The sequence below is a fragment of the Dendronephthya gigantea genome, unplaced genomic scaffold (genome assembly GCF_004324835.1).
Source record: "Dendronephthya gigantea isolate DGI-Jeju-01 unplaced genomic scaffold, DenGig_1.0 000066F, whole genome shotgun sequence".
NCBI lineage: Eukaryota > Metazoa > Cnidaria > Anthozoa > Malacalcyonacea > Nephtheidae > Dendronephthya > Dendronephthya gigantea.
Window position 1 is genome coordinate 1,101,822 of NW_021163076.1, and position 13,059 is coordinate 1,114,880.

General features: G+C 39.3%; 2 protein-coding genes across 2 annotated transcripts; one reads left to right on the forward strand and one right to left on the reverse strand.

The window, feature by feature from the left end:
* The first annotated feature begins 8,228 nt into the window (after positions 1–8,228).
* LOC114530810 lies at positions 8,229–10,114 on the forward strand. Its single transcript, XM_028552425.1, has 4 exons — positions 8,229–8,372; positions 8,623–8,866; positions 9,230–9,361; positions 9,454–10,114. The coding sequence occupies exons 1-4, from the start codon at positions 8,234–8,236 to the stop codon at positions 10,112–10,114; spliced, it is 1,176 nt and encodes a 391-aa protein (XP_028408226.1). The 5' UTR covers positions 8,229–8,233.
* A 771-nt stretch (positions 10,115–10,885) lies between these two features.
* LOC114530811 (ATP-dependent DNA helicase hus2/rqh1-like) lies at positions 10,886–12,398 on the reverse strand. The gene is made up of 3 exons (XM_028552426.1): positions 11,896–12,398; positions 11,728–11,813; positions 10,886–11,514 (listed from the first exon to the last, which is right to left on the reverse strand). The coding sequence occupies exons 1-3, from the start codon at positions 12,396–12,398 to the stop codon at positions 10,886–10,888; spliced, it is 1,218 nt and encodes a 405-aa protein (XP_028408227.1).
* Between the last annotated feature and the right edge of the window lie 661 nt (positions 12,399–13,059).

Genomic DNA, 13,059 nt, shown 5'->3' on the forward strand with positions numbered 1-13,059 from the left:
AGTTACCAACGTACGTTCGTCAACTGGGTCCAAAGAGGTTCAGGCTCAAATTCTCTTGGACAGTGGCAGCCAGCGCTTCTATGTGATGAATTCACTCAAAGCGAAGTTAGGACTCACACCAGTTAAGACTGAAACATTGAATCTGAATACATTCGGTGACAGGCGATTTACGAAACAGAAATGTGATTTGGTCGAGGTGTCGTTAGAAGAAACAAACTGTTATCACACAGTCGCTGCATTATGTGACATCGACATACTGATCGGTTCTGATTATTACTTCGACTACGTATCCGGAGAAATTGTTTGTGGTGATGGAGGGCCTGTTGCGATCAAAAGCGAATTTGGATGGGTAATATCAGGTCCTACAACGTGTAACGAGAATTTTGCGGGAGTTTCTGTTTCGAGCTTGATTCTTGACGGTTCGAGTTCTGATGTTATCATGGGCAGTGAAAGTGTTGAAGATCTTACTGATGCGGTTCAGTGATTTCAGAGAACTGAGGCAATTGGAATCGAGGGGCAGAAGGAACTGAAACAGAGTTCTTGCTTACCTGGCGCTGAATTTAAAGCTGCGAGGTCCAATTACCATGGAAAGAAAAAAGGGTTCCAAAATCTAGTGGGTACGATATGAGTATCAAGCGTTTGCGACAACTACAGTCTCGTTTGAAGAGAGATAAAGCATTATTCCGGGACTATGATAACATTATCTGTGAACAAGAACGAACAGGTATTGTAGAACGACCAACTGTAAACGAGAACGATGGTTACTTTCTTCCACACCAAGGTGTCATACGACAAGACAAGGAGACATCCAAACTACGTATTGTATTTGATGCGTCGGCCAAGTCTTTAAAAGAGGACCAATCACTAAATGACTGTTTAGAGAAGGGTCCGAACTTGGTACCTTCTCTATTTGACATAATTATACGTTTTCGAGAGCACCCTATCGGATTAACAGCCGACATAGAAAAAGCATTTCATCAGATTCAAATTGCACCAGACCATAGGAATATGATCAATTTCCTATGGTTCGACGACATAGAGAAAGAACACCCCGAGGTACGGCATTATCGTTTTCAACGTCTCCCATTTGGACTGAGACCTAGTCCGGCCATCTTAGCAAGTACTATTAAACAGCATTTGTCTACGCAAAATACAACCGACCCTGTTGTTGTCGATTTGCTGAGAAATTTGTTTGTACGTTGATGATTTCGCGGGAGGTGCCTTGACTAATTTGCAAACATTCAATGTTTATGAGTCGTCGGCAAAGGAACTAATGAAAGGTGGAGGCTTCACCTTACGAAAGTGGTTTTCGAATTCTAAGGAAGCAGTACGTGCAACATAGAGTGAATGAGATACGTGAACTAATCGACAAAGAATGTTGGAAACATTGTCCCGGGCAGTTAAATCCGGCTGATTTACCAGCGCGCGGTTGTAACGGAAAGGATCTTGTTAATCACGAATATTGGTGGACTGGACCAGCCTTTCTACAGCTGCCCTACGCTCCATGGCCATCCGAACCCCAATGTATGAGGATGACAAACATGCCTACAGCGAGATTTTCAAACAACCACCTCTGGTTACTTACTCCTTAGCGAATAACTCCACTTGAGTCAGCGAACCAGTCCATTTGGAGAATATTATCGATTTAAAGAGATTTAGTTTGAAGAAACGAGTAATTCGCGTTCCCACCAACGCAAAACGCCTATACTTTTACCAACAAAACACAGTTTCACTGATTTAGTTATTCAGGAATGCCACAAATTAGTTCACCATGATGGCATACGAGAAACATTAAACTGCGTGCGAGATCGTTTTTGGGTACCACGCGGCCGAGAATCGATCAAAAGAGTTGTACGAAGATGCGTAGTCTGTCACAAGTTAGAAAGTAAACCCTTTGTTACTCCGGAAGAACCACAACTTCCTCACAGTAGAGTTAGGGAAGAACCACCATTTACCAACACTGGCGTTGATTTCGCCGGTCCACTCTACGTAACAAGCCCTAATGGAGAACGAAAGTCGTATATTGCGTTATTCATTTGCCTTAGTACCAGGGCAGTTCATTTAGAACTGGTAACGGACTTATCTTCAGAATTGTTTCTTCTATCCTTTAGAATATTTGTGTTGCGGAGAGGACTCCTGTCAACTGTGATGACTGACAATGCGAAGACATTTAAGGCCGCCTCAAAGGACATTCAAAGGATCGTTACGTCACCCAAAGTTCAAAGATTTCTTGCAAACAAGGGAGTGTCGTGGCACACTATAACCGCAAGGGCACCCTGGCACGGCGGTTGTTGGAAACGTATGGTGACAAGTGCAAAACGTTGTTTGAAAAAGGTGCTTGGTAGAACATCCCTGACCTTTGAAGCCTTACAGACTATTCTGGTTGAAGTCGAAACAACAATAAACAATCGTCCTTTAACTTATATCTATGATGATATCGAAGGAGTATCATATACCATCAGATCTCATATATGGAAGAAAAATTGCAGTAACTTCAAATGAACATCATTTTGAAGTGGTCAGTACCAGCCAATCGCTAACAAAGAAAGCTAAACCCCAAAAACGCCTGTTAGATGACTTCAACAAAAGATGGAAGAATGAGTACCTTCTCAGTCTTCGAAAAGCATCCTTTGCGAACCATGCCCCATCCCAAGAGATAATATCGGTTGGAGATGTTGTCGTCGGTTTGACCAAATAGGTGATATACTCTAATCGTGAAAAAAAGTTATAGAATATGTCTTTTGTTATAACTTGAATGCTTGAGCACTCTGTCTATGCGGGAGACAAACATTCGAAAACACATTCAAATTGAATTCTTAATTACCGGGAACATAAAATTATCACTAACTTGAATTTCATTTGCTTTTTATGCTGTCCTCACGCAACTAATAACTTCAATTTGTGAGCCGAAGGATTGCCTCATAATAATTTGCGTCGCTATGATATACAGGGCATGTATAAAACACACAACCTCTAAAACATCCAGGAAATCTAGTTTTTCTTTAAAGCACAAGGGATTTTAATTCCATAAAATTATAGCACATTAACACAATTGCATTCAATTTTATGTATAGCAAAATTGTTGTTGTGTAGTTATTTTCTCTACGCTATTAGGGACTTGCACGCAATACAATGAATCATTTCAGGCAGAAGCGCAACGCTTTAGAGTTAAGTGTACTGTTATATGTCACAAATTTTGTGTAAAACAACTTTCTCGCAATGCCTCCACGTCAAAGAGTAAGGATAGGAAACGCAGAAGGAAGACTGATTGTGGAGAATTATCAACAACATGGTGCTTTATGGGATATCATCATAAATGAGATTAACAGAAATCTCACATTTGAGCAGTTGCCACACAACGTGCAGAACCTATACAACAATAATGGTCGTCGTAATGCTGCGCGTAGGCGGGTTCATGAATACGTTCTGCGTGAAGTCAGGCAGTAAGTACAGAAAACAACAGTCATTTTTCAAAATATAAGACTGCGAAATACACAAGGCTGCCTGTATACTTAAAAAACATAACGACCATGATTTGTATACTATTTAGGGGTCTCGTGGAGAGAGTCAACAAAATGATGTATGCAAATATTGCAAACCCAGAACAACGAGAAGAAGCCCATCGTGCGATAAGGAATCGTGTTCAAATGCAAATCCCACAGCAACACCAAGAACCTGCATCTCTACTTCGCCAACAACCACCACTTCAACATCCCATCAACCATGTGCACCTTCAACAGCTACCACCTCAACAAATACTCTATCAACCACGTGCACATCAACAACCACCGCCACCCCATCAACCATGTGCACCTCAACTGCCACCACCCCATCAACCACGTGCACCTCAACTACCACCACCCCATCAACCACGTGCACCTCAACAAGCACCACCACCCCATCAACCACGTCTGCCTCAACTACCACCACCACCCCATCAACCATGTGCACCTCAACAGCTAGCACCTCAACAAATAATCCATAATGACAATACCTCATCAACCACGTGCACCTCAACAACCACCACCACCTCATGAACCACGTCCACCTCAAGAACTAGCACATCAGGCACAACCCCCCGCGCCTATGCATCAACCAGATATTGAAGATGATGACCTTCCACCGCTTTATCATGAAAATGAAGATGGTAACGATTTCCATGGTCCTCATGTGGGAGAAAACCGTGGGCTAAATGGTGCTGCTGGAAGAGCTATTCCTGTGCCACAGATACAAGGAAGACGACCATATCATGCTCTAGCACTTGAAAACGCAGAGGCGTTAAACTTGTTTTTAACTAAAGAGTTGCCTGTTATTACACATCAAATGCAGCAAACAATGGATAGATTAGACAAACTCATAAGGCGACAAATGCAAAATCAAATGTAGCCTAATCAAATGCTACTATTGCTATATTTGCATCATCCACTTAGTTGTAGTATTTTATTATTTTCACGATCACAAAGTCTTATTTTTTATAATTTATACTCTTCAGTTTTTTGTCATAAACTAGTCTTGTTGTTTAGCCAGTTTTTTCATTTTTTTAATACACGTTCTCTTTGAAAATAAGACATTCCAGGGAAATACCCTATATAGGCTATGTTAGATATATACAGTGTATTTATTCAAATTATTAACGTTCATATTTGAAATATGAATTACAGCATTTGATGTTTGCTTGTTCAAGGCAACTAGGTATATTAATCATGTTATCGCTCGCTACTCTGTTTTAAGCCTACTTTCCACTCGTGGATGCAACCGACAGGAAAGTTTTGCTTTGTGTTTTGAGCACTGAGTTGGAACTATGACTTCAACACAAAGAAAAATTTTCCTGCCCGTTCCATCCGCAGAGAATTTTCCTGAGTGGAAACTAGCCTTTAGGCTATATAAATGACTACAAAACCCAGAAGAAGCGAGCGATAACATGATCAATAACAGTATATAAATATTCATTACAACAATGAAACACCCAAGGAGTGAGGAATGTCAGTCACAGTAACAAAAGGCCGCAGAGCAGAAAATGTCATAAAACATTGGAAAGCAGGATATGTCTCTGCGCTAAAAATGCACACAGTTCTGCAACGGCAGGAAACATCCAACGCTGATGGCGCCAAATATGCTGCATAGCTCCATATTCCTTCATATGCCTGATACAGTGCTCAATTCTAACCCTATATCGACGAAACTCTAAATTGAAAAGCTCTCGTTGAGGCTCACCAGCAAGAGCAGCTTCACGCCATGGTGTAAGAAGGGGATATTGTTCAGGGTAGCCTTTGTCTGCCAGGATATACAGTCCATGTGGGAGATGCAGTTCCTCTCCTGGCCCAATGCGTGGCATCATGTAGAATTGCCCGGTATAATTGTTGTGCCCCAAAAATCCTGATTGTATGAACACAATGTTCCCGTGATTGTCCATAATAATTAGGGTGGAAAAAAGTTGTTGAGGCTCGATTCCGGGTATTTCGATTTCGTGTCTTGTTCCAACAATTACGGCAACAGCTCCAGGAAATTGTTCCCAGTGGTAAGCCATCTCTAGCCACTGCTGATGTGTAGGCCATTGCACTTGCCTCTTAAAATAGTGCCATAGTAATGGAATAAGCATTCGTATTTCTCTTTGCACAGTTGTAGGACTTATCATAAACATACCAATTAGTACGACAACTTCAGGGTACATTCTAAGCCAAATTAACACCAGTAGGATCCTATTCTGCATATCCAATATGTATGGATAATTAATTTGTCTTATTTCTCCTCTTCTCGTTTGCGAGTAAACTGTTGGGCCCACATCACGTACAATCTGCAGAAAGGACTCAACACTTTCCCCTGTTAGGTTCCAAAACAAATGTTCACATTGCTGTAGTTCATTAAAGACATTGCGACCACTGAACGCCGAACGCACAAAATCCGGAAACAATACTCTTTCCATACGTACTCTTGGGATGTTTGCTTGAGAGCATACTGATGTCAGGAATAGCAATCTGAAAAAGCTTTCAAGTAATAGACTCGCAGTTAACAGTGCATGGTTTCTTTCTTCATTTGACCTGACATAGCTTTCTTCTACCAATTCGTTGCCTGCACTCAACACAGGTGTATGCACGGAGAACAAAATGTTACCTACATTTGCTAAACACTGCAGAGTGATTGCAATCACATGTAAATCGTCTGCCATAACTGCGGTTGATATGATTTAAAACGTACAAGTATTTGCATGAATATAGAAAATGGGCAAAGTCAATTTCCATACTTCATTGTCCTTCATTGTTATGAATGACAAATCACAAAGTTTGTTCACATAGATTAGTGCTTGGTAGCCTGCATGGCAGGCGGTCCCTGAAATCGGGCGAGGCGAGGACACTGATGGCGAGGACAGCAAAAGACCGCCTGCCGGGTTTGGCTATGTTTTTTGTCAACCGCCCCTTTTCTGTCTGGGAACAATTAGCCAATCAACAAACAGCTAATATATTAATAGCAAAACTGTGTTATTGAGTAACTAGGATTATTATATATTCCGGTTATTTATTCAACTCTGTTCCTCGAAACAATCGCTCAAAATGTAGTAGGAAAAATGAAATTTCAATATATATAAATATGTCAAAAGAAACGCCAAAGAAAGTTACAACCAGGGCAAGAGGTAAAAAAGCAAGCGCAGAAAATGTAAATGAGCACTGCCGTTTGTGTAAGTGTGCGTTGAAGCTAAAATATGGGCCAATAGCAAAGGTGTCTTATATATCGTCGGAGAATTTATTCAAATCATCCAGAAGAAAAGAATTCGTCAGTGGAGAAACCTTGGCCGAGTTGTGTTCATTACATTTAGGTATCGAAGTTAGTTCTTCCACGGAACTTTCCGACCGAGTTTGTAAACCGTGTGGGCGAAAGATTCGAAACGCAAGCGAGCTGATTTCTTTGATAAAGCGAGACATAAACGCGATCGCTGAATCGAACAAAGAAACCTTTGTAAAGCGTCAATTACCCACGACCGTCCTGTCCCCGAACGAAGCCCTGTCGTTAAGAAAGCCTTAAGAAGAACAGAACTCGAAGCAGCTCATGGGCCTAAGCCGCCTAGCCGAAGTGGTCCTGCGAAGAAAGCTCTTTTTGTTAGAGAAAATGTCGAATGCGCGGAATCGACGGGAACACTGCCAAAAGAAAACGATAGCACACTTGACCCATTGTTGTCAGCCCTAAATGTAGATCACCACGACGAGAAACCGACGACGCAACTAAAAACGGTAGTTTTGCAACCCAACGGGATTGTAAAAACTTATGAATCATTTGATGATACGACAAAGTCCTTAATAATCAACCTCATTCTGAAGAAATGGAAACCCGCAGCTAACATAATCTTCAAGCATCCGGAATTGAAAACAGAACTGTTCGATCCGCTGAAAAGGACAGTTAGTGCGGAATTTAATGATTATTGTTCGAAAAGTGATGATTTCGAGTCAATGCTCAAGCAATGTCATCCCACTGATCTGGAGTCTTTTTCAAACAAGATTTTTTTAGCAGAAGTCCGACTGTCTTGCCCTTACTGGATGTCATGCCTGATGGGGCATGTAATGCACCTGGTGGGAATAGTCAAAGTATCAAGCAAATAAACTACATGGCTTTATCTTCAGCAGTTGCTGCCCGTTGTAGAAATCAATTGATGTCAGCAGTTGCTTACAGAATCTCGGCAATTCTTTTCCATAGTGGTGTAAAACATCAAGACATTCGTCGCTTACACAAACTTGGTGTTTGTATGTCTCCAGATATGATAATTGATATGGAAAGGAAAATGGGAGAAGGTTGTGAAAGAAAGCTTCTTTTGTGGAAAAAAGAAATTGAATTGAACAAATCTGCTGAGTTGCTTATGAAGGAAGTAAAAGAGAAACAAGTGACGAATGTGGTTTCCAGAAATGCAGAAGACGACATGGAGTTGGAGGTGGTGGTGGATATGTCAGAGACAGTGGTACAGGGGTACAGGATGTTTGGTGAAGATACATATAAACAATGTAAAACGCTTGTTTTGCATGGTAATGATGATTTGTCTTGTGTCAGTGAAGAAGATTTAGAATCTGCAATACAGCTTCAACACCATAGAAAGCTGCCATCATACAAGTAAGATATTTATTAATTTAGTTTATTAAGTTTAAGTGGCAGCACTAGTCCAATATTCACCAGATGAGTAAATCTGCCATTAAAATAACAAATAATCTTTCTCATTTCTTCCGTGAATGAAATTGGAACGTCTCGAGCTAGTATGAATAGGACTGGAAAAACAAATGCTTCAAAAGGTGTAGAGAATCATTACAATGAATATAAAGAATTTCATCTTTGTGAAACAGAAGCACATATATGTGCATCTTTTATGGAAATGTGTGGCATGTTGAATATGGAAGGTAATTGAATTTTTTATTGCATTTGGAGCACATTTTGGTTTGTCTTCATATTATATAAAACAACATGATTGTTGGTTACCACATAATTATGTACTTTAGATATTCTTTCAAATGTTACTGATGAATGGAAACAACACTCTAACTATTACTGAAATTGTATGCAATTTTTGTAATCACAATGCCTTTTGGATAGACACTGTAAGGTACTATCTCAAGTGATATGAGGGTTCCAAATTGTTTTTACATTTAGATCATCCTACATTTGATGTACCTGATGACAGTGTCACAAGAGAAATTCAAAGAAAATGGTTGATGGAGACATGTGCAAAATTTGTTGACAAGTATGTGATGCAAGTGGATGTGAACACATTGGTTCAGAAAATTGAAAAATTTGATGAACAGAATAGAGAAATAGAGGTGAACCGTTCTCTGGGTTTCGTGTGTAGAGTACCTGGATGCAAAGTAAAATATATCAGCCATTCAAACAGGGTTAAGTAAGTAATTTTTCTACTTGATCAAGTATGATGCCACACTTGTATTATGCTTTGGATCTCTCAATATTTGTCAGAGTGTTTGCCCATGTCTCTCGGTTAGCTAGTTATCATTTAAAAGTTTGAATAAATATAATGTTTGTTAAGTTGCTCTCTGATGCCTGCTAGGATAGGTTTAGGTTTAATCAATTTCAGTATGCATAATTTATGTACTGTAGCGATATGTGTACTATTATAAAAAATTACATGTATTCTTTAGACATGAGCAACATGATTAAAGAAATTTTACCAAGAAATTTTACATGGCCATCAAACATGTGTTATGATGCTATTTTTTAATAACAACTAATCTATCTAAATTAACAGGCATGAAGTTACAGCACACAAAATAATTAAACAAGTGTATGAAGAAAGTGGTATGGAAAGAGATGAATTTGGTTACTATTACTGTAGATGGGGGTGTGGCCTAGTATATTCTACATCATCAATTAGAAACAGGTAAGTAATGGATATAGATAATTCAATTAAATATGAAGTAATCCTTGGTTATATGTGGATCATACTAATTGTGTCATATGTCTTGCCTTCAGACATGAAATTGGAAAGCATTCCCAAGTATTTGATCCTGACTCAACCCACTCAATTGAAATCAATGAAAGTCAAGAGGAGGACAATCTTTACAATTACCACTGTGCTAAGTTAACGTTTGGACTCCTTCTAATGGAGTTCAATGATGGAATAAAAGAGGGTGATGGGGAAAGACTTATTGATGTGTATAAAGTGGCACTCCTTCTATTCAAAGAACATGGCAAGACCAAGTATGCATATGAAGTGCTTTTGTTACTTGTTAAGATTAATGGCATTCTTTCAAAATATGATGCACACAACTTGAAGTGGAACAGGTTTTTTAACAAGCATGGAATAAAGGGAGGAAACATTCCCTTAGATTTAAGAATGGAGCAACTGAACAAGATTGTTAAAACCTTGTGGAGATCTCTAGGTGCAAACCTAAATGAGGCATCCGCTGCAAGGCTTGCTAACACTGTTGATGAGATGGAAGCAATTCTTGATGAAATAGACCAGGACTGTGACCTTGCTTCTAATATTGGTTACAGATCCAAAGGCAAGCCTGAAGTTGCTGTAGCCCAAGTTACTAAGGATCTTGTGAAAATAAATGCTTCAAATTTTGCAAAGGCAGAAAAGGTCACCCAACATTTGCAAACTTCCCAAAAACACTTCTTGGAAGATTGAACTATAGGGATTTACATGCATGGTTGAAAGGTCATATCAAAACATGGGATTCTGCCTATAGAGATTAGAAACAGCCTGAACACAAGACAGTTTGAAAATCATTCTATATTTTTTCACTATGTATTTATATGTACTCAAATTTCCAATGTAAATAGGTGCACAATCAGTCAGAAATTATACTTAGACAATTAAATAAAGTCATACTCATTCAAATCTTCAGCCAAGGCAGTTTCATTGAATTCACTTTGCAGCAGATCATCGAGTGAAAATTGTTTGAAATCAGTAGTGCCACCATCATCATCAGTACTTTGAAATGTGCTTTCATCAATGTCATCAAACACCTCATTAATTACACTAAGGACTTCTTTAGCATGGACTGTAGAGAATACAGGGACACAATATAAAATGTCCTTAATAGTGAACAACTTGTGGCAATTGTCCAGCACATCTGAAATAGCTTCTTTGGAGAAGCCATAGCATGATAACAGGCCAAAAGCAGTTATATTTCCACCTATAGAAAACTGTGTCTGGTGAGCTTCAAGTGCATCTTTCAGTAGAGATCTATCTTCTTCATTTACGGACCGGCGAAGTGGAGATACATGTAACATTGCATCACCAGTTATTGTTTGTTGTTCATGGGGAATTTGAACCACTTTACACTCCAATGACCCACATTCACAATTCTTAGAACAAGTATTGCAGCAAATGTGATGTGGTGATAAAGGAGTTATGGTCTTATCAAATTTACTGTAGCTTGCTACGCGAAAACAATCAGATGAATTGTAGAAATTCTCTCATCTCATTCTCAACATGTGCAACTTGCTGGCCATAATAGAACAGTACAGTATGAGCTAATGCTCCATCTCGCCCGGCTCGCCCTGCTTGCTGGTGAAAATCTAAAAGATTCCTTGGTGGACCATACATCACCACATATTTTACGTCAGGAAAATTTACGCCCATACTCAAAGCTGATGTAGCAACCACAACTCGTTTTGTACCACTTCCTTTTAAAGATTCAAAAATGCGTTGTTTATATTTCTCCTTAATCATTGAATGAAATATGCCAATCAAACAGTCCTCTCTCTTCTTTGAGCTGTTTGGGTAGAATGCATATGTGCCAAGTTTCATTTGTAAATAGTTCACTACTTGGGCAAGAGCATAGATTGTGTCACAAAATATAATTGTTTTTGGCATGACAATATTATATTGTTTTATCATGTTGGCAATCCAATCCAGTTTGGAAAGCATAAGTGTTTTTGGCACCTTGTTTATGTCAAATCTCAAATTTGTTCGATTTGGACTGACAAACAACTTTGTTGCATCAGTTATTGCCAAATTGGAACAAATGACCTTCTGTGTCACCTCATCAGCAGTGCCAGTTAGTGCTAAAACAGGTGTTCCTATATTAGAGAAAAATGTTACAAATTTAGAATAGGGTTAGGGTTGATTTACTTAACCTTACACAAATCTGTGCACAAATGCCTATTGGCTATTGCAATTAAATTATGACAGTATGAAAGAATGACAGGTGTATTCAAAATTTTTGTGACCATGACTAACTTGTTTCCATGCTTTTCTTTTTATAAAATTTGTATTTAAATTTAACTACTCACGTTCTTTACACATTGATCTCAGAATTGCCAGTTTGCCATAAGCATCTCTGAATGCTTCACTCTGGATGCTTGATCCTCTTTTACTTCTATCAAGGTACATAAAACCAAGTGTTTTTTTCAAAAATACAAAAAAAATATTAGAGATAAAATATAATTTATCTTAATTACCTTTTCCCCGTCCACGTTTCCACAGTATGAGACTCGTCCACGACAATAAGAGCAATGGATCGATGAATCGCAGAATTGCTGTTCTTGAGCGAATCAAGAAAAGCTTTATTGATTGCGCTTTCCGCGCTTGCATAAATATACTGCGGTGGAGACTTGACGACTTCTGAAACGTTTTTATCCGAAAGTTCCACCGCTGAGAAGTCCATCGAAAGCATCTCAGCTATTTGATCTTCTATAATACTGCGTAGAGGAGAAATAACAAGAACGCTACTGCGTTCAGTTTTATTTATTTTTGCCATATTTTCTTGCGCCAACAAGAACAACGTAAAAATCAAGCTTTTCCCATAACCAGTGGGGAGAACGGCTAAAACATGCTTCCCAAGAAGTAAATCTTTAACCGCTATCTCCTGCTCGCGTTTAAGAACCAGTTCTCGTTTCGATTTTCGAGAATTGTTAAGTTTTAAAACAGCAGAGCGAACACAATCGTCAATAAATTCCGCCATGACCGACCAGACGCGTGGAATATGTAAAGTAATTTGATCTAGTTTTATGTTACATATTAACAATATTTACTCTTGATTGACAGCGGATTAGACTCGCAGCCAATCATCAATTCCCGTCCACCAGTGGACGGGGTTTTTAAAAAACATAGCCAAACCCGGCAGGCGGTCTTTCGCCGTCCTCGCCTCGCCCGATTTCAGGGACCGCCTGCCATGCAGGCTAAGTGCTTGGCGGCCCAATTACTATTAGCATAACTGAATATTCGTATGTTAACGTTAAGTTGTGCATGTTAACTAATTAGCCTACCATAGACTACCTTAGGGTACCTTCTTTGCCTACCTTAGACAACCTTACACAACCTTAGGCTACCTTAGACTATGTTAGGGTACCTTAGCCTACCTTAGAATACCTTAGACTACCTTAGAACACCTTAGGGTACCTTAGACTACTTTAGACTACCTTAGGCTAACATAGCCTACCTTAGGGTACCTTAGACTACCATAGGGTACCTTAGACTACCATAGGGTACCTTAGACTACCTTAGCCTACCTACCTTACACTATCTTACTGCTTTAGGGTACCTTAGACTACCTCAGAGTACCTTAGAGTACCTTAGGCTACCTTAGTCTACCTTAGACTACTTTATAGTGTACCTTAGCCTAC